Source organism: Monodon monoceros, unplaced genomic scaffold (genome assembly GCF_005190385.1).
Source record: "Monodon monoceros isolate NGI ecotype Baffin Bay Population unplaced genomic scaffold, NGI_Narwhal_1 Super_Scaffold_10, whole genome shotgun sequence".
In the NCBI taxonomy this organism is placed as follows: domain Eukaryota; kingdom Metazoa; phylum Chordata; class Mammalia; order Artiodactyla; family Monodontidae; genus Monodon; species Monodon monoceros.
Window position 1 is genome coordinate 13,098,828 of NW_021703766.1, and position 21,750 is coordinate 13,120,577.

The following is a 21,750-nucleotide window of genomic DNA, read 5'->3' on the forward strand; positions in this document are numbered from 1 at the left end:
GGAGATAAGAAATCACACAGCATTATCGAGTATTGCACATGGTCCTTTTATTCTCTGCAGCAAAAACGATTCCTCCCTGCAGGCCCAGAGCCTTGGGTCTGCAGAGAACTCTACAGACACAATCCTGGGGTAGTGGTTCTAGACAGATGGCGCTGATGTGCTCAGGGCAGAAGCGTAATGTGGGAATTGAGTCACAGGCTGGCTCCCAGGCTAAGTTCCAGTTACTGCTGGGTTAGGAGGACAGATGGGGCTGTTTAAAGGTCCCATGATTAGAATGTCCTTGTGGGGGATGGAGCGCTCCTGGCTGGACGGATCCATCTGGGTGTGGGGGAGATGCCTCCTCGTGGAAGCCTCCCTTCCCCCTCAGTTCTTCACATCTCCCAGGTGGAGCTGGGCAAAGGTGGCGGCCAGCTGCAGCGCCTCCTGCAGGCAGCCCACGTTCTTGCCTGTGGCCTGAGCGGACACATCTTTGCCACCACCTTTGCCATCCATCAGACCTGACACCTGTTGCACCCACTCACTGGCTTTCAGGCCCCGGTTGGCTGCATTCTAGAAGACAGAAAGGAGAAGTGGGGGTCAGGACGGAGGACAGGATTGAGGGAGACAAGGAGAGGGGTGGGATGGAAAAAGGATGGGGGAGCCTGACACTCAATCCTGCCCTGGGTGATGCATGCTGCCAGAGCTAAGAGAGATCCTACAGTGGGTACGACAGCCAGGGCAAGGCATACCAAGTAGCAAAGCCATCACGGTTAAACATATCCACCAGGGAGGGGAGAGCCTGAGGGGAAGGGGTGCTGGGGAGGTGACAAACAGTTGAGCAGGAAAACGGCCACTTCTAACAGGGGTTGCACAAACACACATGGGTCTTGGCAAACAGGTGTAAGAAGAACCAAGCTCCCTGAGAAAAGCTATGGCCACTGGCACAAAGCTGCTGTGAGCAAGACTGCAGGGCACTCTGACCTGGGGGACTTGACACAAGCATGTGATCTTGCCAGCCTCATTATCCACTGTGAAGAGCATGGCAGACGTCTCAGGGGAATGCGTCTTGAAGAGCTTCAAGGCTTCGTTCAGGGCCTGTGGGGAGAACCTGGCTTCAGGCCACGGCCCTGGGGAAGGGGGCCACGCTCTCTACAAGTGCAGCGGGTCTGCAGAGCTCAGTTCTCAGAGAGCTCCCACCCCCTACCCCCTTCTAAGAGCAGGTGCTGGTCCCGGGAGCCTGGATGGAGGACTAAGCACAGGGCCTCGCCCACGCTCTGGCTCGGAGCTTCGCCTTCCACCTCGAGGAGCCACAGCTCTCCAGCCACCAGCTCTCTTCATGGCTCAGCCCAACCTCAGTCCCAGAGAGTGGGCCGTCAGGCAACTACTCTGCTCAGAGCCACAAGGCTCCCACTTCAGCCACCAGAAGGCTGAGACTCCGAGAGGAGGAGACAAGCAGCAGACAGGCACAGGGTGGTGCCATGGAGCCCCAACCCTGGCTTGCCTTGGCCGAGGCGCCGCTCTCCATCTCCAGGATGACAAGGGGCTGGTTGGGGCTGCTGTCAATGAGCTGCTTTGTCTTCTCCAGCACCTGCAAGGAAGGGAGTCCAGAGGAGAGGCCTCAGGTCAAAGGCTCAGACTCCGAAACCCAGCGAGCAGTCTGCACAGCCTTTGCTGGGTAAATCCTCCCGGCTCCTGCACTGCCAGGACTCACCCGCTTCTGGACATCTGCTTTGTTAGCCCGGTCTAGGTCATCCATGATTTTCTTCAGGGATTTGAGATTCTCCCGGAATTCATCCTTCTGCCACTGAGGGATGACTGCGGTGGCCAGAGCCTGGAACCAGAACAGGAACTCCACTGGGAGCTGGGCCACGAGGAGCGAGGATGTGAGCCCACCCCACCCTTCTAGCTTCTGACACCAGAGTCCCCCAACCAGTGTCCAGAAGGAGAGAGAACACAAGAACAAAAAGAATCCACTGGCCTTGAGACGAGTCACTTTATGAGCAACTGCATGAGTTGTAAGGAGCAGGGCTGGAGAGAAAGGGGCAGAATAAAGAGAGCTGGGACCCCATTAGACCTGGTCCCCCCACGGCAGTGAACACAGCCCGTGATGGGCTAATGGGAAGCCACCGAATGTTAACAAACACCAGGAGACCCGGAGACAGTGGGCTCCCACAGTGCCTCTCCCACCCCCCTCAACACCAGTGCCCACTAGTGCTCAGAAGGGGCTGCCCTGCCATCGGCAACGGGGGCAGCAGCCGGTTCCAGGGGTCCGGAGGCCAGGATCCGGGAAGCCCCCTTGGCAAGGTTGCCGGACATCCGAAGTCAGTCCAAAGGCCCACTGCACCGAGAACCAGGACCTGAGGAGGGAGGCCGCCCCTACCTCACCGAGGTCCGCGATCTCCCTTTGCACGTCCTTATTTGGAGCAGTCTGGGCCTTCACTTTGGCCTCCGCGACAGAGAGAGATTTCTTCAAGCTCTCCGCTTTCCTGAGCGCCTGGGAGGAGACAATCAGTGTTGTAAACTGTGGGTCAGGCAACTTTCAGCTTCACGACTCTGTGAACGGTGGCAGACACCAATGGCAGGCTATGGAACAACACACCCCCAGAACACCAGAACTTTCTCTTCCTTCAGGAGCAAGTGTTTGCAGCCTCATGCCCCAGAAAGGAGCACCCTCCTCACACACCTGGCCAGCGGAACTCAGGTTCAGGGGGTGACAGAGAACTCATGAGCCAGGAGCCCTTCCCACCTATGAAATCATCACTCCTCAAGCCTCGGCACACGTCAGGCGTGAGCTACAGTCCCCACCCCCAGAGCAACTGTCCCCATACTCCATGCATCTCAAACTGGGTACATACCCCAAGGGAGATGTGGCTAAGTGCTGGGGGCACAGAAGCCACAGCAAAACTGTGGCCTACCCTCCTAGACACAGACATCTTATGGCAGAATCTACCTATATGTTAAAAGATTAAATGTAAGATAGCTAGAGCGTTTCGTGCGGTGCTGGCTTTCTTCCGCTAGGCGGGGTAATGGGAGGACACTCTGGAGGGAGTGCTGTACCTCCGATTCTGACCGCAGCGGCCACGTGACCATCGGCACTGTGGATCCACAGATTGGGCCCCGCTTGCCTTGTTCAAGTAAGCCACAAACCAGCCTGACCTGCTCACCTTCTGGGCTTCGGCACCTGTGACAGCAACAATCCTCCGGATGCCCTTGGCAATAGCTTCTTCACTCACAATCACAAAAGCTCCCGCGTGACTCGAATTCTGCAGATGCCTGAATGGCAGAAGGCAAAGTTCATGGTCCTCACGGCACCCAGGAGCCCTTGGCTGGCAGGCAGGAGCCCTAAGTGGTAGTCGCTCCCAGGGAAGCTCCCTCAAGGGGATGATGAGCAAAGGCCCTTCGTGTTTATTTCAGAACGCAGCTGTGGCCTGGAAGGGGCAGGCAGTCAGGGAAGGCCTGGCTGGGCCGACACTGAGCGAGGCGCCACGTTCCTGTGCCTCAGTTTTCTCACGCATGAAATGTGGGTAGTTGTCCCTCACCACACTGCTGCCGTCTGTCCCTGCTCAACAGCCTGAGAGTATCGGTGGATTCCCTCTCAAGTCTTACCACAGCACCTCAGACAACCCCAGGGGCTCAGAGAACCTCAAACGCTCATTTACTCTCAGCCACTCCGCAAGGATGATGTAAAGTCTCCGAAAGCTGTTTCCAGTGCTCTAGAGTGTCATGGAGAGAGGTATTAAGGCAGATGTGGGACTCATTTGAAGGCCCAATTCTACTGGACAGAGGGAGGCCTGGAATGTGATCTCCCAGATCCCTACCCCATCCTCCATGCACCCACCTGCTCTCTGCCTGCCTGAGGCTCACAGGAGGACCTGGATGGGCTCTATCATGGCCTTAAGAATGTTTTTTTCCCCCTGATTTCTTGGCAGGCAGGAACTTCCCAGACCACCAGACGGTCCCAGAAAGACCCCAAGGGTTATGGAGGACTCCAAGTTGGCAGAAACACGTGGCTGCCCACAGCCAAACTGAGCCGGGTCTACCGTGGGGCCTGACTCAGGGGCTCTGCGACGATGAGGTTAATTCCACAGATGCTGCTCAAGCCTGCAAAGGGAACTATGTGAGGCCCTGGGAATGAAAAGGGGCTAGGACCAGGTCAGAAGCTCCAGGGCCCTGCGGAATCATGAGTTCCCAGGCCTCCTGTCATCATGCGTCCAGGGAACGAGAGCAAGCAGCCGTAAGTGTTAGGATGACATTTTTCACCTTCCCTCCTTGGAAGAACGTTTCATCACACACCCAGTAAACGTCAACGTCAGACACGCAGGGGTCTGATGGGAGCACACAGATGCTGACTCCTGGGAATGCTGTTTGGCAACTGCATTTCTGAGGACTCTGTTTCATCCTTAGACAAGTGAGAGCTGGTCTAGCCTATTACCCACACCTTCCGAGGGTAACGCAAATTAACGAAAGGCAGGTCCACCCACTGCTCCCCCTGAGGTACTCACGTTCCCCCACAGAACTCAACAGAAGTGAGCGAGCCAGCAGGACCGGAGGGGTCATCCAACAGCTCAGACACCGGGACCCCAATAGAGACGACTCGCACAGGGTCAGGATAGGTCTCATCAAACACAGCCCGCAGGCCCTGGATGGCTTTAGCTGCTGCCAGAGGACAATCCTGGGTGTAGACGGGCTGCCACGGAAAGAAGATAGGAAAAAAAGCTGGGAAAAGATCTTCTCTGAAGGTGCAGTAGGAAGCAGCAGGGAGTCTTGCAGGCAGGGCTCTGGGTTTCTGATCTCGGTTCTGCGCATCACGTGCCCTGAGCCTCCCAAAATAAAGCCCCATGTGTAAAGTCAAGGGGGTCAAAATAGGAATTTCCAACTACTTTGTTAAACTGTGAACCAAATCTTAAATGGATGTGCTATATGTAAAACAGATTTAACTAAAAGAGCTCTGGTTGTCCTAAAGAAGGGGCGGACCAAAGACCTCCCTGAGGTCCCCCACTGAACACCAGCACTGCCCCCTACCCAGCACAGTTAAGAATCACTGCTTTGAACACATGTGTTCACCGGACAGACTATGGCTCGACAGAGTGAGAGCATCTGGGCGGGGGCGGCTCCGTACATAGAAAGCGATGGTGCAGGAAGGAGTGGAGTTCATGACCCAAGAGCTCGCATGTAACGCAACCTACCTTGGCTGCTTCAATCATCTCGTTTGCAATCTCCTCGGACTTCTTGATCTGTTGGGTGGACATGGCTCCCTTGGCGGTGAAGTCAAACCGAAGGCGGTCAGGAGCAACCAGGGAGCCTCTCTGGTCAGCCTCCCCAAGCACGGAACGCAGGGCGAAGTTCAGGATGTGGGTGGCTGTGTGGTTGCTCATGACAGGCCTCCGTCGGGGCTATAAAGGGCAGAGCAGGCTGGTGGAGAGGTCTGCAGCGGACTGCTGCTCGGCCCCCAGCACCTGCTCTCCTCTTCTTCCCAAGTACTAGAGTTTTTAGCTGGACCCATGGCTGCCCAGAATAAAGCCTACAGCTTCCCATGCCGCTAACTGTGGCCATGTAACTAAATTCTGGTCAGTGGGCTGTGAGCAGAAGTGATGTGTACCCTTAAAGGAACACACCGTCCCCTTCCTCTTTCTAGAACAGGAGTTGGCAAGTTATGGCCTGTGGGCCGAACCCGTCCTGCAATCCATTTTTATATCTAGGTTTATTGGAACATAGCCACACCCGTGTGTTTACGTATTGCCTACGGTGCTTTTGTGCCACAACCGCAGAGTCGAGTAGCTGTGATGGAGACAGTATGGTTCAGAAAACCAAAAATATTTACTATCTGGCACTTCACAAAAAAAGTCCACCAACGCCTGGCCTAGAAAATGGATCGCATAGCTACCTTCTTGGACCATGAAAGCAAGGGCAACACCCCAGGAATGATGGTGGAACAAAAGCAAGGAAGAGCAAGGCCCTGTGACTTTGTGGGGAGGGCCTCTGCATCAGCTCAGACTTTCAGGTGACAAACACACTTCCGTCTTGCTTTATGCTACTATTATTTTGGAGCTCTGGCACGTGCAGCAGAACCTATTTCTTAACACAGGATCCTTGGCTCCTGAAGAAGTATTTGAGGTTAAGCTGGAGAAAGGCAATCCGTGAAAATGAAGCTACAGGATCTCAACTGAAATCACTGTGGTCTAACTTGGGAACAGATTTAACTCTCAGTGACATCCCTCAAAATTTACTTCTGCACCTTACACGCAATCATCTACTTGTAATTTCACTTAGGAGGGACAGTAATGATGGACCAATTTAAAGCCAGAGGAGGAGATGAATTCCTTTCACAACCTGCATCAAATCACTATGACGTACACTTTAAAACAACTCTTGTAATTCTACATGCCAGGTATGCCTCGATAAAGCTGACATTTTTTTTAAAAGGGGAAGGAAAGATGATTACTAACCAGCCTAAAGCAACTCAAACTCACCTCATCAATAAACAGCCGGACCTGATCCCCCACTTTCAGGCTGCCATAGATTGTTCCTACGTGCAGGACGTACCCTCCTCGGACCTGAGCGTTCTTCACCGTAAACTCAGTTTTCTAAGAGGAGTCAAGGAGGAGACCAATACATAAATAAATCCAAATACATATGTGTGTGTATATATGTATATATATAAATGGACATAAATATGAATTCTCCCTTTATGTACTATACACACATACCATTAATACCATTATATATACACACATACATATATATATGGATCACTATATAAATATTTATCATTACAAACACACAACACTTTAAATATGTAATACATGTGTATATATACATAGAGACAGACACACACACACACTCTCCATTAAGGAGCATCTTAGAGAATTAAAGCCAGTGTAAGGAAGCTCAAGCCCGAGACTAGGTAACTCATCCAAGACCACAGAGACAGCAGTGGCTGAGCTACAGGCCACGTCTTCTACAAGGATGTCTGCCCTCCAGAGAGCTATCTCTCCTTATTTACAAGGAAAGCCTGGAGGAACCAGGGATCAACCTAAGCAGCCTGGCTGCAAGGATCCTGCTACAAGGGGACCTAACGGTGATGAAAGCAACACAGTACAAGAAGCAGCTCCCTCGGCTTCAGAAACACTGACCACAGAACACGACCCAAAGATCGGTGGTGTCTGCGCCTCAGGGCTGGGAGCACCAAGAAGCCAGAGCAGCTGCCCGGCGCCCAGGCCCGGCCCTTTGCTGGGCCCCCGCTCCCCACTGATGAAGAAGAACTGTTGGCTCACGTCTTCGCTGCTGTCATCGACCTTCACCAGGTAGCCTTCGTCGTAGATCTGCCCTCCTTGCTCGGCATAGAAACAGGTCTTGTCCAGCACCACCCCACACTCCTGGCCCGTGGACACTTCCTCCACAAACATCTTGTCCCTGCGCAGAGCCATCACTGTAGCCACCGCACTCTCAAACACTGCATACAAGGGGAAAACACGGTTGATGACTTCATTCACACATTCTTAGCTGGCTTTTATCGGATTCTATTTCTCAAACTCTCCTTAGGTCCTAATTGTCTAATTTCATGTTGGAAGAAGCCTATTAGACTCCACAAAAGGGCTTAACATGCTGGTTTTCTACTGGAGAATATAATACTCAGTAGGGGTGACCAACTGTCCCGGTTTGCTTGGGACCAGGGGATTTCCCAAGGTGTGAGGAAAACACTGGGACAATTTCAGTGTCAACACTGGGACAATTCTGGGAAAATGGGACAGATGGTCACCCTAACTGTGAGCTACTGAACAGAAACCTGATGAATTTGATTAGTAGGTATTTAAGAGTAGTAATAAATTCCCTACTCCAAGGTCAATTCATAAGGAATGTATTCCTTTTGTGGGCTTCCTTACGTAGATTTAGGTATCTCTGCTGGAGCAAAAAAAACCAAAAACATGTAGCACCAGTATATTTCTTTTGAGTTGTCTTAACTTTAGAATGCTACTATCCCGATGCAAAATTCAACAGCCACAGTGAATTTTATAAGTCAATGTCATTTTCCTTATTTCCTGCAAGATGTTGCAATTAGGGAAAACTGGGTATAAGGTACAAGGAATCTCCTGGTAAATTTCTTTTACAACTTCCTGTGAATCTATAATTATTCCAAAATAAATAGAAAGTCAATCACCATGGGTCTCTCTGAGTATAAAATTACACAGCATGACTACACAGCACTGCAGGCAAGGCTACCATGGATATCCTGGGTTCCTAATCTTGAGACTCATTGCTTGAAAACCACCCCAGATGAGCACACTAACATACCGTAGCTCCCACTGGAGTCCGAATGGTAATTATACTTTGGGGAATCATCTGTTGCCTCCAGACCCTTTTCCCGGAGCTCTTCAATAGCATAAATGTCCAGCATAATGAGGTCTTCCCCACCAGCTCCCTTGCCCTGTGATTTTAGCTGCCGGTAAGAGAAATAAGCATAAGTTACCTTAATATCAAAGAAAAAGAAATCTGAAGGACTTGAAATTGCTAAACTATGCCCAATGTAAAGCTCTAGAACAGAGTTTTTTGATCTCAGCACTACTGACATTTGGGGCCAGGTAACTCTTGTTCTGGGAGGCCGTCCCCTGAAGGAGGTTGAGCAGCATTCCTGGCCTCTACCCACCACAGGCCAGTAGCATCCATCCCCAGTTGTGAAAACCAAAAACTACCTTCATACGCTACTGCCAAATATCCCCTGGGGAAAGGGGGGCAAACTGCCCCCACTTGAGACTCACTGGTCTTGGGAAAAACAGAATTTCAAAGACTTTAATGGAAGGAAACTCTTTCTTGCCTTGCAGCCAAGTCCTGCCTTGATTGGGGCTGAGTTTCTTGCTCACTCCCCAAATGCTTTACCTGAGCCAGCTTCCTCTCCTCTTCAAAGCCATCCATATCTACCACCAGGCCCTTCTCTTCAGCAATCAGTCCAGTAAGATCCACTGGAAACCCATAGGTGTCATAGAGGAGCCAAGCAGTGTCCCCTACACAGCACAATGGAATCACATAAGAATGACAGGGATGGCCCCCCTTCCTTTCCATCCCAACCCCTTCCCAGGAGGACACTGGCAGTGACAGGAGGGATTAAAGAGCCAGGCAAGTTAGTAATGGTTCTGTGTATTTGCCAGAAAATCCATCAAATCTTTTGCAGTCAACCTGGGGGAAGCACAAGAGGTTCCTGGAAAAGTTCTGTTTCTTAATCTGAACACAAGTGTGTTCAGTTTGTGGAAATTCATCAGGCTTTCACCTTGCACATTATATTATACTTCCATAAAAAGTAAAAACTTCTGGAATTAATTTTCCTGTCCAGTAAAAAATTAAAGTTGTAAAACACTATATACTACTCGTTCCCATTTTTTGCTTGCACACGCACACACACCCCTATATGCGTTTGTATGCAAATACAGAAAAGTCCTGAATAGTTATACAACAAACTCCAAAGAGTTGTGACTTCTGAGAAATGAGTTTGGGAAAGAGGATTTTCACTTTTTACTTCTGTACTGTTTGAATACTTTGCCACAATAATATGTTACTTCTATAATCTTACTATAAACCCCATTTTACACCAAAAGTGGTCTAACCAAGCTATGCTCAGCCTTTGGAGACACAGGAGTCCACTGTCAGTTTGTGAGAAAGGGCTTGCCTCTTCCAGAAAGATGAACCAGCCTATTGAAGAAAGGAACAAACCGGTCCTTACCGGGAATGGTTTTGCTGTCTCCCAGGCTCTGAATTTTCCTGTCCAGGATGCGACGCCCTCTGCTGAGCGTCTTGAGAAATTGCACTTCTTCTTCATTAATGATGTCCTTCACCATATCTGGGTCCTTCTTTAGCTCAGGAAATGCATCTCCCTGGTAAACGGGAGACACAGATATGAGCCCAATGAAGACAGGGACTATACTATGACTCCTCTAAAAATTCTCATTAACAGTGTGATATCTCCCACTCTACACCTTTTAAGGTATGTGCTTCAGTACAGAAGAGGTGAACAGAAAATACACCTACCAGGGACTGCACAACAACATCTGCTAATGTAGCAAAGAAACCCCTGCTGGCGTTGAGTTTCTCATGGGAGTATCGAACAGCCCGGCGGAGAATCCGTCTCAACACATACCTATAAGAGGCAGAACCCAGTTTCCTGCTAGACAACATTCCCAGCCGAGCGTTTGGTAGTGGGTCCTTTGGAATTCTACCCAAGCAACATGACCAATTTTTTGTCTTTCTCTTTCAGATTCTTTCTTTTATCCTAAGCCTGCTTTTTCTTTTTTTTTTTTTTTTTTCATTTCCCCCAAAGTCATTAACATTAATTCCAGCATAAAACTCAGTAATATATCCACAAAGATGCATCAAGGATAACCTGGAAAAAAAAAAAAAAAAAAAAGGATAACCTGGGGTAACCTTGGTTTATTTTCCAAGCTTGTTCTGCTGAACCAGAGATGAAGGCAAGAAGTACAGACCAGACGGCCAACTTGATGCCCACAATCCAATTCTGGGTCCTGGCTGTCAGTAATGAAGTTGCCTGGGGTTCATCAGTATCTCCCCTGCCCCTGCCAGTATCTTATCAGACAACCCTAAATACAATCCTTATCATCTTGTACTTGGCAGCAGAAATTTAATATAGTGAACTCTTCAAAGTGAGCTGAGACTCCCTTTATCCCTAAAAAAAATAAAAGGATCTCTCCAACTACCTAGAAGACAAACAATAATGAAGTACGGTGTTAAGTTCCACAGAGAGCCATAAAACTCAACAGCGTCAGTCCTAACCCTGCCCCACGTGTAACACACTTACCCCCGCCCTGTGTTGTCAGGTCGGCCACCATCAGCCAGGGCCACGGTGACGGTCCGAGCGTGGTCGGCCAGCACCCGGTAGGCCATGTCGATCCCATCAGCATCATCAGCACCAACCTTGCCAGTGTATGGCCGAGCACCTGTGCCCTACAGATAAAAACCAGGAGGCGGCTCATCAGGAAGCAGCCCTTCTAGTGCTGCCTCACCCTAGGAGGTTCAGAGAGGACTGACGGGGCATAAATCGAAAGGATGACCTCTTGCCAGATCCTATAACCCCAAAAAAGGTAACAGGAGCAAGAGTGAAGAGCCTCCAGCTAGGCCCCTGCACACAATAAAATACAGTGCCTTGTGCTTAGACCCCTGTGTTATTAACAGTGAAGTTGGTAGATGGTCACAGGTACCCTCACCCGGCAAAGCATATGATTGTTTTATCTTTGACAGTACTAAGGGTCCAGCCTGGAAACCTCCACAGAAGTCTGCAATAGGACCAGTACCTTCTGAATGGCTTCAAAGTAAGGGACAAAAAGGTCAGTGTCATAGTTGGACATTTTATTCTGCAGCACAGACACTAGTCGCTCCAGGCCCATCCCTGTGTCAATGCTTTTCTTGGGAAGAGGCTTCAGAATGCCATCGGTTTCCCTGCAAGATCCAGAGAAAGAGGAGGATGAAACACGGACTCAGGCTGCCACCTCTCCCTGCTGGGCAGAACTCACTTTGCAGTTTGCAGGCTGTGACTATTTGCCATTTGCCTCTGCCTGTTTTGGTGGGAGGTGGGGAGTGAAGGGAGAATGGGAAGAAATACTCTGGGGTTCATTAAAGAGTGAGGCAAGCTTCAAGGAAATGAGCTTTAAAACAGCCGTTCAAATTACAGCAAAAATGACATTATAGGAATAGCCCTTAAGCAGGTAGTATGTGGAATAAAACTAGTTTATAAAAGAATAGGCCCAGCCCTGTCCCAGAGATCAGAGGGAAAACCTGAGAAATAAAATTGAACAAATGTCCACAAGATCCCATGATGCCTTTAGCACTGCTCCACTGGCCCCAAAGACGAGGATGAGAAGACAGCCATGCGCTGAGTTCCTCTCGCTCTACGCAGCTTGAGGAAAGGTGCTGCTCTTAGCAGGAACAGATCAGGACCCCAAGACCACCTGTTATACTGGATGAACACGAGGTTCCAGATCTCCAGCACATTGGGGTCATCCTGGTTGACGAGGTGCGCCGCATCCCGACCACCAATCCGGTCATAGTGGATCTCACTGCAGGGACCACAAGGGCCCGTGTCACCCATCTCCCAGAAGTTATCCTTCATGTTGCCTGGGAGGATTTTGCTGTCATCCAGCCTGCAGAGAGCGGGAAGATAAGCCCATTTATAGCTAGTGACAGGATTCTGCACAGACTTGCATCCACCAAAAAAGGAGATCCTTATGCATTTCTAGAAAGAAGGCTCATTCTTTGGCAATTACTAGTGCTGAGTCTGCATTCAAATCCTGATAAAGAAGCAGAACATGATTCTTTTCAAGCGTGACTACAACAGAATACAAAATGCACATATGCTGTGATCATAAATAAATAAAAACATGCAAAGATATAGATAAAGCCTAGACAGGAACACATAAAAATGAAAACGTTTATACTGAATATGACCAGAATTTACCTATTTGTCTGTCTGTCTATCTATCTATCTATCTATCGGCTGCCCGGCTTGTGGGATCTTAGTTCCCTGATCAGGGATGGAACCCGTGTCCCATGCAGTGGAAGTGCGTAGTCCTAACCACTGGACCGCCAGGAATTCCCGACCAGAATTTAAACAAATTTCTTTGCACGTTTCTTTGCAAATGTTCCTTCATTTTTATAAATGAAAACAATTATATTATGACAGCATAAGTGTTGAAAAAAAGCAGCTGATCATTTAAAGTCACCTCTCTATGCCCCAATTTAGTCATCTGTCTTTTACCTTAAGATGATACCAAAAAGAATTTAAGGTTAAAACATTTCCAAAATATTGACTCTGCTGAGAGTTGCTAGATAACAGAGCACTCAAAAAAGATTATGCTTGCTTGAAAACAAAGTACAGATATATACAAGCCAAGTAAAACAGGATTCAAAAAGTCAAGATTAGTATTTTAAGTTTCACATGTGTTACTACTCAAAACATCCAAGTACATTTAGACTATAGAGTCTAACCAAAGAGGGATTTCAGACCAAGTACAAGGGGAAGCTGGATTGAAATAATATACCCTGAGTAAAAGTAATTTAAAAAAAAATTAAAAATAAAGAAGTAGCAGTGCTTAAGTATATAAAAAGCTACACACTAAACGACAAGAGAGTTTAAGTAAAAAGAATAGGAAAATGAGACAAGGACATCATGGGCATTCTTGTTATCTATAGGGGAACATCACTCCACAATCAGATTCCTCTTGATACAGAGCTTCATAAATTCTATTATGTTCTAAGCCCAGAACACATATTGCTCATCTATCATGTTACCTTTTATGCTATGTGATTTTATATTAGAATTATATTACATTAAAAAAACAACAACCCACGGGGCCTCCCTGGTGGTGCAGTGGTTGAGAGTCCGCCTGCCGATGCAGGCGACACGGGTTCATGCCCCGGTCCGGGAAGATCCCACATGCCGCGGAGTGGCTGGGCCCCTGAGCCATGGCCGCTGAACCTGCGCATCCAGAGCCTGTGCTCCTCAACGGGAGAGGCCACAACGGTGAGAGGCCCGCGTACCACAAAACAAACAAACAAAAAAACCACGAGACTCTTTATGTTGGCTTTCAACGACAGAATGATCAAGTAAACCTACTAAGAAGCAAAGGATGCACCAAAGGATAATTACTCCCAGCCACCTCCACCTCCACATACACACCCCAAAATAGGAAATGGCAATGCACCCCAAGTCCTAAGACCCCACTCTGGCACTGAGTGTAGGAACCATTTTATTCCTCCGTACTCATACTCTCCACATGCGAGCTACATTCTTACCCCAAGTTGTGCCAGATCTGTTTGCACTCCAGGTCTGGTTCTAAGCCGGCTGCTTCATCCCCCCCAAAGTAAGTAACGTAGAGTCTTTCAACTGGAATGCCAAACTCTTGGGTGAGAAGTTCTAGAGCCATCTTACATGCCAATTCCTACAAAACGATCAAAAAGATGTGGAATATAACCAAACCAGAATCTATTTAATATGAGTAGGAGAGGTCCAATAGAGTATCTTCACCATAAACAGTCAAATTTATACAAGAAATCCACATGTAAACTGAAATCACAAAATTACAGGTACTGCTTCCAAGAAGTCTTAGAATTGATAAATGTCCTTCACTTCTGAATCTCCTAGATGATATTTTGTATCATGAAACCATCAAAGTTAGAACCCATTTCCCTCAGTAGAAATGACTGTTTTGCTCAAAATTCCTTTGATCTCTGCTCAGAGATCTCCTCTTTGAACTTACCTTGAAGTAATCTCCAAAAGACCAGGAGCCCAACATCTCAAAGAAGGTGTGATGATAGACATCCTTGCCCACATCGTCCAGGTCATTGTGTTTGCCCCCAGCCCGGATGCATTTCTGGGTATTGGCAGCTCTGCTCAGCTTTGCCATAGGGTGAGATGGGTCAACAGTATTCAGAAAGATGGGTTTGAACTAAAAAAGAAAGGGAACATTTCAACTTTTAAAGAGCTGCAGATATATCAGGTGGTTACAGGCTGGCAGGAAGAGAACACACATAGACTATTCATTTCCGGATTTGATTAGCCTGCAATACAGAAACTTATCAGAGGCAGGTGGCCCTGTGGGCTGCAGCAGAGGCAGCCTGTCTTGGAGCAGCTCCTCCCTGGTCCTAGTTCTCCAACAGTCTCCACCACTGCCAGTAACACCAACTGCACAAAGGAAAGCCCTGCCAGATCTGGGATAACAGTCAAGGTTGATGCAGTGAAACCTGTGTTTCCTCTCAAGTCTCTGCAGTTAGGGCTTATACCATCTTTCTGGAAGAACATATTCTAAAACCAATGTGCTGGCTTGGTAGTAAAGGTGATAAGGAAGAAAAAATTTTGAGACCTGTTCAGGGAGTAAAATTAGCACCACTTGGTCACACTAAGTCACACTAGCTCCATAATCACACATGGCTGGTGTGTGATTAGATATAGAATTACCATCATTGCAGAAAGTACACTGCACAGTCCTGCGCTAGACCGTAAACTCCTTAAAAGCAGAAACTATCTTACTTAGCTATTATCTAGCACCTAGAAAAGTACCTGAAAAGAATAGATGCTCAATAAATACTAATTCAAAATGTAAAAACAAACAAAGCAAAACAAACAAAAAAAACACAAGGTATTTCTGATTAAGAGGCATACAGCACATAAGCAAATGACTGCCTGGATTCAAATCCATGCTCCAGCATTTACCAGCTTTGTGAGCTTGGGCAGTTTACTTGCGCCTTCAGTGCCTCAGTAGGATGGCACAGAATGAGGATTAAATGAGTTAATATACATAAGACACAGAGCAATGCCTGGCGTATAGGAGGTGCTACATGCAGGCTACTAGTTACTGTTATTCAGAGAATGTTTATAAACCTTGGACTCCATGGTCCTTCTGCCAAGTACGTTCAGTTCATGTGGGAGAAGACAAAGCCTAGGTATGGCTGAGTAGAATAAAACTGTTCCAGTATTCCAGAAAACACACCACCTTGAAAGAGTCCACCTAAAATTAGTGCCCTCAATTCCAGGTGTATGCATGGGACTCACACAACTGAAAACACTTTTATAATTTCATGTAATACAGGTGGAAAATGTTCCCAGTGCCTCTAGTTTTCCATGCCAGAGAAGAGACCTGAGAGAACAGAAAATGTCAACTTATCCCACAGTGAGGGGCATCCTAAGGGCTGGTGGGTCCACCGGGCTAAGCAGTCACCCAGAGAACCTCCAAAGGAAAGTCCTGAGGGCCCCATCTAACCTGAATCCACTTCCAGCCAATTAAATAGTTTTCAATGTCACAGGTACAGTGAAAAACTCCTTTTAAACAGCTTTATAAACTTGTGATGCTCTCATTACTTCACAAGAAAATGCTTGTCTCCAAAAATAAAACTTTTAAATATCTTTTATAGTTCAATTGCCCCAAACACAAATCCTACTAATAAAGTTTCGTCAGCAGTAGATCCGAATTGGCATTCGTGGCAGTAGCTTCAAGAAAGAAGTTTAAAAAAAGGAAAAAAGTCAATAAGACTGTGCATGGGACTTCCCTGGTGGCACAGTGGTTGAGAATCCACCTGCCAATGCAGGGGACACAGGTTCGAGCCCTGGTGCGGGAAGATCCCACATGCTGCGGAGCAACTAAGCCCATGCGCCACAACTACTGAGCCTGCGCTCTAGAGCCCGTGAGCCACAACTATTGAAGCCCACGTGCCACAACTACTGAAGTCACACACCTAGAGCCCGTGCTCCGCAACAAGAGAAGCCACCGCAATGAGAAGCCCGTGCTCGCCACAACTAGAGAAAGCCCGTGTGCAGCAACGAAGACCCAACGCAGCCAAAAATAAATACATTAATTAATTAATTAAAGAAAAAAATAAGACTGTGCATGGCCTAGAATGGGAATGAAAGCAAAGCCTTAAAAGAATCCTGAAGAGGGGCTTCCCTGGTGGCGCTGTGGTTAAGAATCTGCCTGCCAATGCAGGGGACACAGGTTCGAACCCTGGTCTGGGAAGATCCCACATGCCGCGGAGCAACTAAGCCCGTGAGCCACAACTACTGAGCCTGCGCGTCTGGAGCCTGTGCTCCGCAACGAGAGAGGCCGCGATAGTGAGAGGCCCGCGCACCGCGATGAAGAGTGGTCCCCGCTTGCCACAACTAGAGAAAGCCCTCGCACAGAAACGAAGACCCAACACAGCCAAAAATTAATTAATTAATTAATTAAAAAATGATAAAATAAAAGCTCCTTTAAAAAAAAAAAGAATCCTGAAGAACTGACATTTTATAAAGAAAAAAACAAGGACAATGAAAAGATGAAGGACAACCACAACAGCTGAGTTAACAAGTCTCTTCAGGGCTCAGCAAGATTAACCCAGCCTCTGATTTTAATAAAGCACAGCTATTTCCTTAGGAGAAAAAAAAAAAGGCAAAACTTTACAGACTAGATGTAGGCTGTATTTTTCTTGAGAGGCATACAAGTTTAATCCATGAGTATAGGGGTCTCTCATCATAATTAAAAATAATGATAGTTAATATTCAAGTACCCACTTCAAATACTGTGCTAAACATTTTAAATGCATTATTTTATTTACTCCTCACTACAACCTAAAGGCAGGCACTATCATTATTCCTCATTTCACAGACAAAGAAACAGAGGTTCAACGACATAAAGTAGATTCTGCAAGATCACACAGGAAGGACAGAGCTGGGATTCTGACTGACTCCAGGGCTGCTTTGCTGCCTCTGTGGACAAAAAAGCCAAGGGGAAGGGAAAACACCCTTACCTGGTTCATGCCTGCATTGGCAAAGAGCAAAGTGGGATCATCCAAAGGGATGGTGGCAGATGAGTGAACATAGGTGTGTTCATTTCTCTTGAAGAAATCTATAAAACGCTGCCGGATTTCACTTGCTGTTAGGGTTGAGTCCATCTCGAAAATAACCCTATGGAACTAACCAAAGGAAAAATGAAAGAAAATTAGGGGAATTGAAACTAAGATAAGTAAACATTACACAAGACTCCTAGCTTCTCAGGCCATGTCAAAGCAGGACACGGGTAAGCTGTTTGATCCTAAAACCTCTATGTTGTAATGTCCAAGGCTAAAATCATCATCGAAGCAAAACTTGCTGCAGTAGCAGACAGCAACCCCACATGCTCTTCCTTCCCGGGCCAACCTCAATCTGTTCAATACACCAACACATTAAGCGGAGGAGGTGGTTTCTTCATGCATTCATTCACTGCAAAAATGTACGGAGCGTCCGCTGTTCCAAGCCCTAGGTCAGGAATTAAGAAATGGGAATAGGGCTTCCCTGGTGGCGCAGTGGGTGAGAGTCCGCCTGCCAATGCAGGAGACACTGGTTCGAGCCCTGGTCTGGGAGGATCCCACATGCCGCGGAGCAGCTGAGCCCATGTGCTACAACTACTGAAGTCCGCGCGCCTAGAGCCCGTGCTCCGCAACAAGAAGCCACCGCAGTGAGAAGCCAGCACACTGCAACGAAGACACAGCACAGCCAAAAATAAATAAATAAATTAAAAAAGAAAAAAAAAGAAATGGGAATAAAACCTCACAGTTCAGTCTAGCAGAGGAGCCCCCGGGAGACGAGGGAGGCTCAGGAGACCCAGGTTCCAGCCCTAGCTCCAAGTCCTTAAGGGAATTACTTCACCAAAAAAAGGGGGCCATAATAGATGAACTCTAAGGGCCCTTCCAGCTCTGTCTTAACCCACATGCCTAGAACATGCAAAGTTCCACTATCCCCCAAAGCCAGGGCCTCTAGGTTTGGCGTGACCATCTAGGGGAGGCAACAGTGGACCTGGGCATGGGCCCATCTGTACAAGGAACTGCCCTGCAAGTAAGTAGCAGGAATGTACCTGCCTCCACTTAGCTCCTCCAGAAACCAACTGCTAAACTGCTGCCTTCCCAGCTATTTGACTGCTAGGGAGTGAGGACGTTGTAGCCACACTGAGGAAGTAAAGCTCAAGAGCCAGTGAAAGAGAGAGGGAATCAGAAGAGAGGGAAATTAGGAGTAAAACAGCTTTACAGTTCCAAAGCTCTTTCACATATATTACACGGCTTCTCTGACAGGCAGGTTAGAGAGAAGTGACAGGCCTTGGTAGAGGGTACTAATCACTGGCATGGAGCTGTAGTGCCATGTAGCACTGGGTGTCTAGAAAAATAGGAACCATCTCATTCACAGCATTATCTAAAAGTCTCTAGAATTCTAGACCTAGCTCTAACCTTTAAAAAGTCACTTTGAGGACTTCTGTGGCGGCGCAGTGGTTAAGAATCCGCCTGCCAATGCAGGGGACACGGGTTCGAGCCCTGGTCCGGGAGGATGCCACATGCTGCCGAGCAACTAAGCCCATGCACCACAACTGCTGAGCCTGCACTCTAGAGCCCGCGAGCCACAACTACTCAAGCCTGTGAGCCTAGAGCCCGTGCTCTGCAGCGGGAGGGGCCACCGCGATGAGAGGTCCGCGCACCGCAACGGAGAGTAGCGCCCGCTCGCCTCAACTAGAGAGAGCTGGCACGCGGCAATGAAGACTCAATGCGGCCAAAAATAAAAATAAACAAACAAATAAATAAATAAATTTATTTTAAAAAACAGTCACTTTGGGACTTCCCTGGTGGTCCAGTGGTTAAGACTCCGCGCTTCCAATGTGGGGGTCGTGGGTTCGATCCCTGGTTGGGGAACTAAGATCCCACATGCCTCACAGCATGACCAAAATAAACAATTAAATAAAAAGGCACTTTGTCCTAAATTTGTTTCCTCTTTTGTAAAAAAGTAAGATCTACTCTGCCTACGCCACCTGGGGTGTAAGGCCAAAAGCCATCCTGTATCTGGAAGCAACCTGTAACCTGGAACAAATTGGATACTACTACTTTACATCACTTAGCTCAAAGTTTTCTTCCTTCCTAGGAGGAAGATACAAAGAAAGATGTACACAACGAACATGATGAGACTGTGACTCTTAGATTTATGTTTAATCACAATTTCAATTGATTTATTCACAACTCAATCAACTCATTACTCAAACAAAAAGCCCTTTGGGCAAAAAGATGGTGAAACACGGGCAGACAGAGCCAAGGAGCTGACTAAAATCCCCACAGCTGAGGATTTTCTGTTCATGCTAAGGAGTCAAGGCTACGGTTTCTATCTTCCTCGACCCTTCTCATCATGGCTCTCAATGAATATTAATCATGGTGGCAACAATGAACGTACGGTGCTAATTCTGACTGAGCAGCGACATCACAGCTGTTTCAGAATGTTCATTGCTCCTCCTCTAAATGTGTTACCTGAGGAAAATAAGCAGTTCCATTCCAAAAGACACATGAATTTTCCATCGTTGTTTATTCATTCAACGTACTGAATACATACTGTATGCTAGGAACCAAGACGAAAGAGAGTCCATGCCCTTAATAGGGAGATAGTCACAGAAATAACTGCAGTATGAGGTAAAAGGATCCAATATATTGCTGTTAGGCCCTATGGACGCTGGGACTATTAAAGGCTGTGTCACCATCACCACTCATTCATTTATTCAATATAAATACACAGGAAGGCTATATTGGGTACAGAGGTAGCACAAAGGAGGTCAGATTCCATTTCCCAGCAGGAACTGTAAAGGTCTTAAGTACCTTAAATCTCACTGGCCTTTGGGTTTAAGGCTCCAGCCACTGGACCTTTCAACATGCTCTTCACTTGCCAGGTAAGCTGACTACCCTATTCTCCCTTTTTGCCTTTTCCTAGTTTATTTCTCATTGTTGGCATCTCAATTTCAAAGAGACTTATTTAAGGAAGCCTTCTCCTTCTTAATCAGATTCTTCCTATTTTAGTCTCATAGCCCCAGGTGTCTCCCGTCATAATTTGCACAGGCATTTGACAGCTGGAGGTCCATCTCCCCAACAGGCTGTAAGTTCCAGCCCAGTGAGAATCATGACTGGTGGTTTTTGCTCACCATTAAGGGTATGTCCTCAGCATCCAGCACAGTGGTTGCTAAGTATTTCATGGTATAATTAATAACCCTTTAGTAGCGAACTGCGAATGAACTTAAAGCACACTGGAAACGCAGACCCTGAAAAAGTAATAGCTAAACGTGATGGAGAACGGAAATTGCTTCTAGGTAGGCTCGGACTACTATCAGTTATTAGCTAATTTTAAGAATTTAGGGAACGGCTCACAGCCAGATTCCACCCGTCTTGACCACTCTACCCGCCCGCAACCCCGCCCGCCCCTAGGGGATTTAACCAGGGGAGATAAAACCTCAGCTTTGGGCGGATGGTCAGCGACAACAGTGATCCTTCCAAGGTCTCGGTCCTCAGCAAGGCCACCCGAGGCCACTCCACCCCCAGCGCAACAAGGGTCTGACAAAAGGCCACTCTCCAGCTGCCGTGTCGCCAAGCGGCTGCCTCAACCCCGGCTGCAGCCCGCGCCCCGTTCCAGAGAACTCACAGGGCCTGGCCCAGGGTCCAAACGCCAAGCACAGCCGCTATCGCGGCGCCGTAGAACTCTCTCAGAGGTCAATCTGCTTCTTCCGAGGGTCGCAGTTCCTAACTCCTCCCTCAAAGCCCAGTGCCCGGAGCCACGGTTACCTGTTCCCGCAGACACGCAGAGGTACCAGCGCCAAACCACTGCCCTTGGCAGCACGCACCACCCCGTCCAACCAGAGCGAGCGGATGGAAAGTGCCCCGCCGCGCCTTACCTTTCCGAGAAATTATTGGTTATCCGACATGCCAGTCAACTGGAGCACGAATCAGCTTATTAGTTGGTTTCTGGGAAGGCGGCTCTAAATCGGCTGATGCAATGGCAGGGAAAGAAGGGACTGGGGCATGTCACGTGACAAATAAGGATGTGGACTTCTGGGGACCGACATTTTAGTATCCATACTCTAAATCCTAGTCGTTGACATGATTAATAAGGGGGAAATGGTGACGTGTGTTTGGTAGAGGTCACAGCTCTTAGTATCTAGTTATGTTGGTTTTAGTTGCAGAATGGTATGCAGACCTCAGATTCTGATACGTTGTGCTCATGGATACACTTGTCCTTTAGACCTTGTTGGATTTAGTGTGGAAAAAATAACATACTCTATGAGAGACAATTAAATTGGCATTTGGTCCTCGATTTGCCTTTGAAAAGTAATAGTTAATGTTTATATGTGAGGCATTATTAAACATTTCCTACATTATTTCGTTTAGTTTTTAAACTGTGTATGAGGCAGGCCAACTGGCATACCTTTTACAGATGAGGTAACTGCCTTGCCTAAGTACACACTGAAAAGTAAGTTA

General features: G+C 47.7%; 1 protein-coding gene across 2 annotated transcripts; it reads right to left on the bottom strand.

Moving 5' to 3' along the window:
* Positions 1–19: 19 nt before the first annotated feature.
* Positions 20–21,101, bottom strand: AARS (alanyl-tRNA synthetase). 2 transcript variants are annotated; one of them, XM_029208905.1, is made up of 21 exons: positions 21,058–21,101; positions 17,254–17,418; positions 14,235–14,423; positions 13,771–13,916; positions 11,928–12,119; positions 11,274–11,418; positions 10,781–10,926; positions 9,997–10,105; positions 9,692–9,842; positions 8,854–8,978; positions 8,272–8,416; positions 7,254–7,432; positions 6,450–6,563; positions 5,166–5,372; positions 4,482–4,666; positions 3,144–3,252; positions 2,360–2,473; positions 1,691–1,810; positions 1,481–1,567; positions 961–1,074; positions 20–549 (listed from the first exon to the last, which is right to left on the bottom strand). In XM_029208905.1, exons 2-21 carry the CDS (start codon positions 17,395–17,397, stop codon positions 364–366), a joined length of 2,907 nt encoding a protein of 968 aa, XP_029064738.1. In that variant the 5' UTR covers positions 17,398–17,418; positions 21,058–21,101; the 3' UTR covers positions 20–363. The 2 variants fall into 2 exon arrangements, with proteins under 2 accessions (XP_029064738.1, XP_029064747.1); XM_029208914.1 differs by having other exon boundaries at positions 20,918–21,065.
* Positions 21,102–21,750: the final 649 nt, after the last annotated feature.

Bases quoted from the DNA above. Each gene is read 5' to 3' on its own strand.
- AARS (XM_029208905.1), bottom strand. From the start codon at position 17,397: ATGGACTCAACCCTAACAGCAAGTGAAATCCGGCAGCGTTTTATAGAT. The intron at 10,106-10,780 runs GTAAGTGTGTTA...TGCCTCTTATAG, and splicing joins CCTGACAACACAGGGCGGGG to GTATGTGTTGAGACGGATTC. The intron at 550-960 runs GTCAGAGTGCCC...TCTGTCTTCTAG, and splicing joins GCTTGTGTCAAGTCCCCCAG to AATGCAGCCAACCGGGGCCT.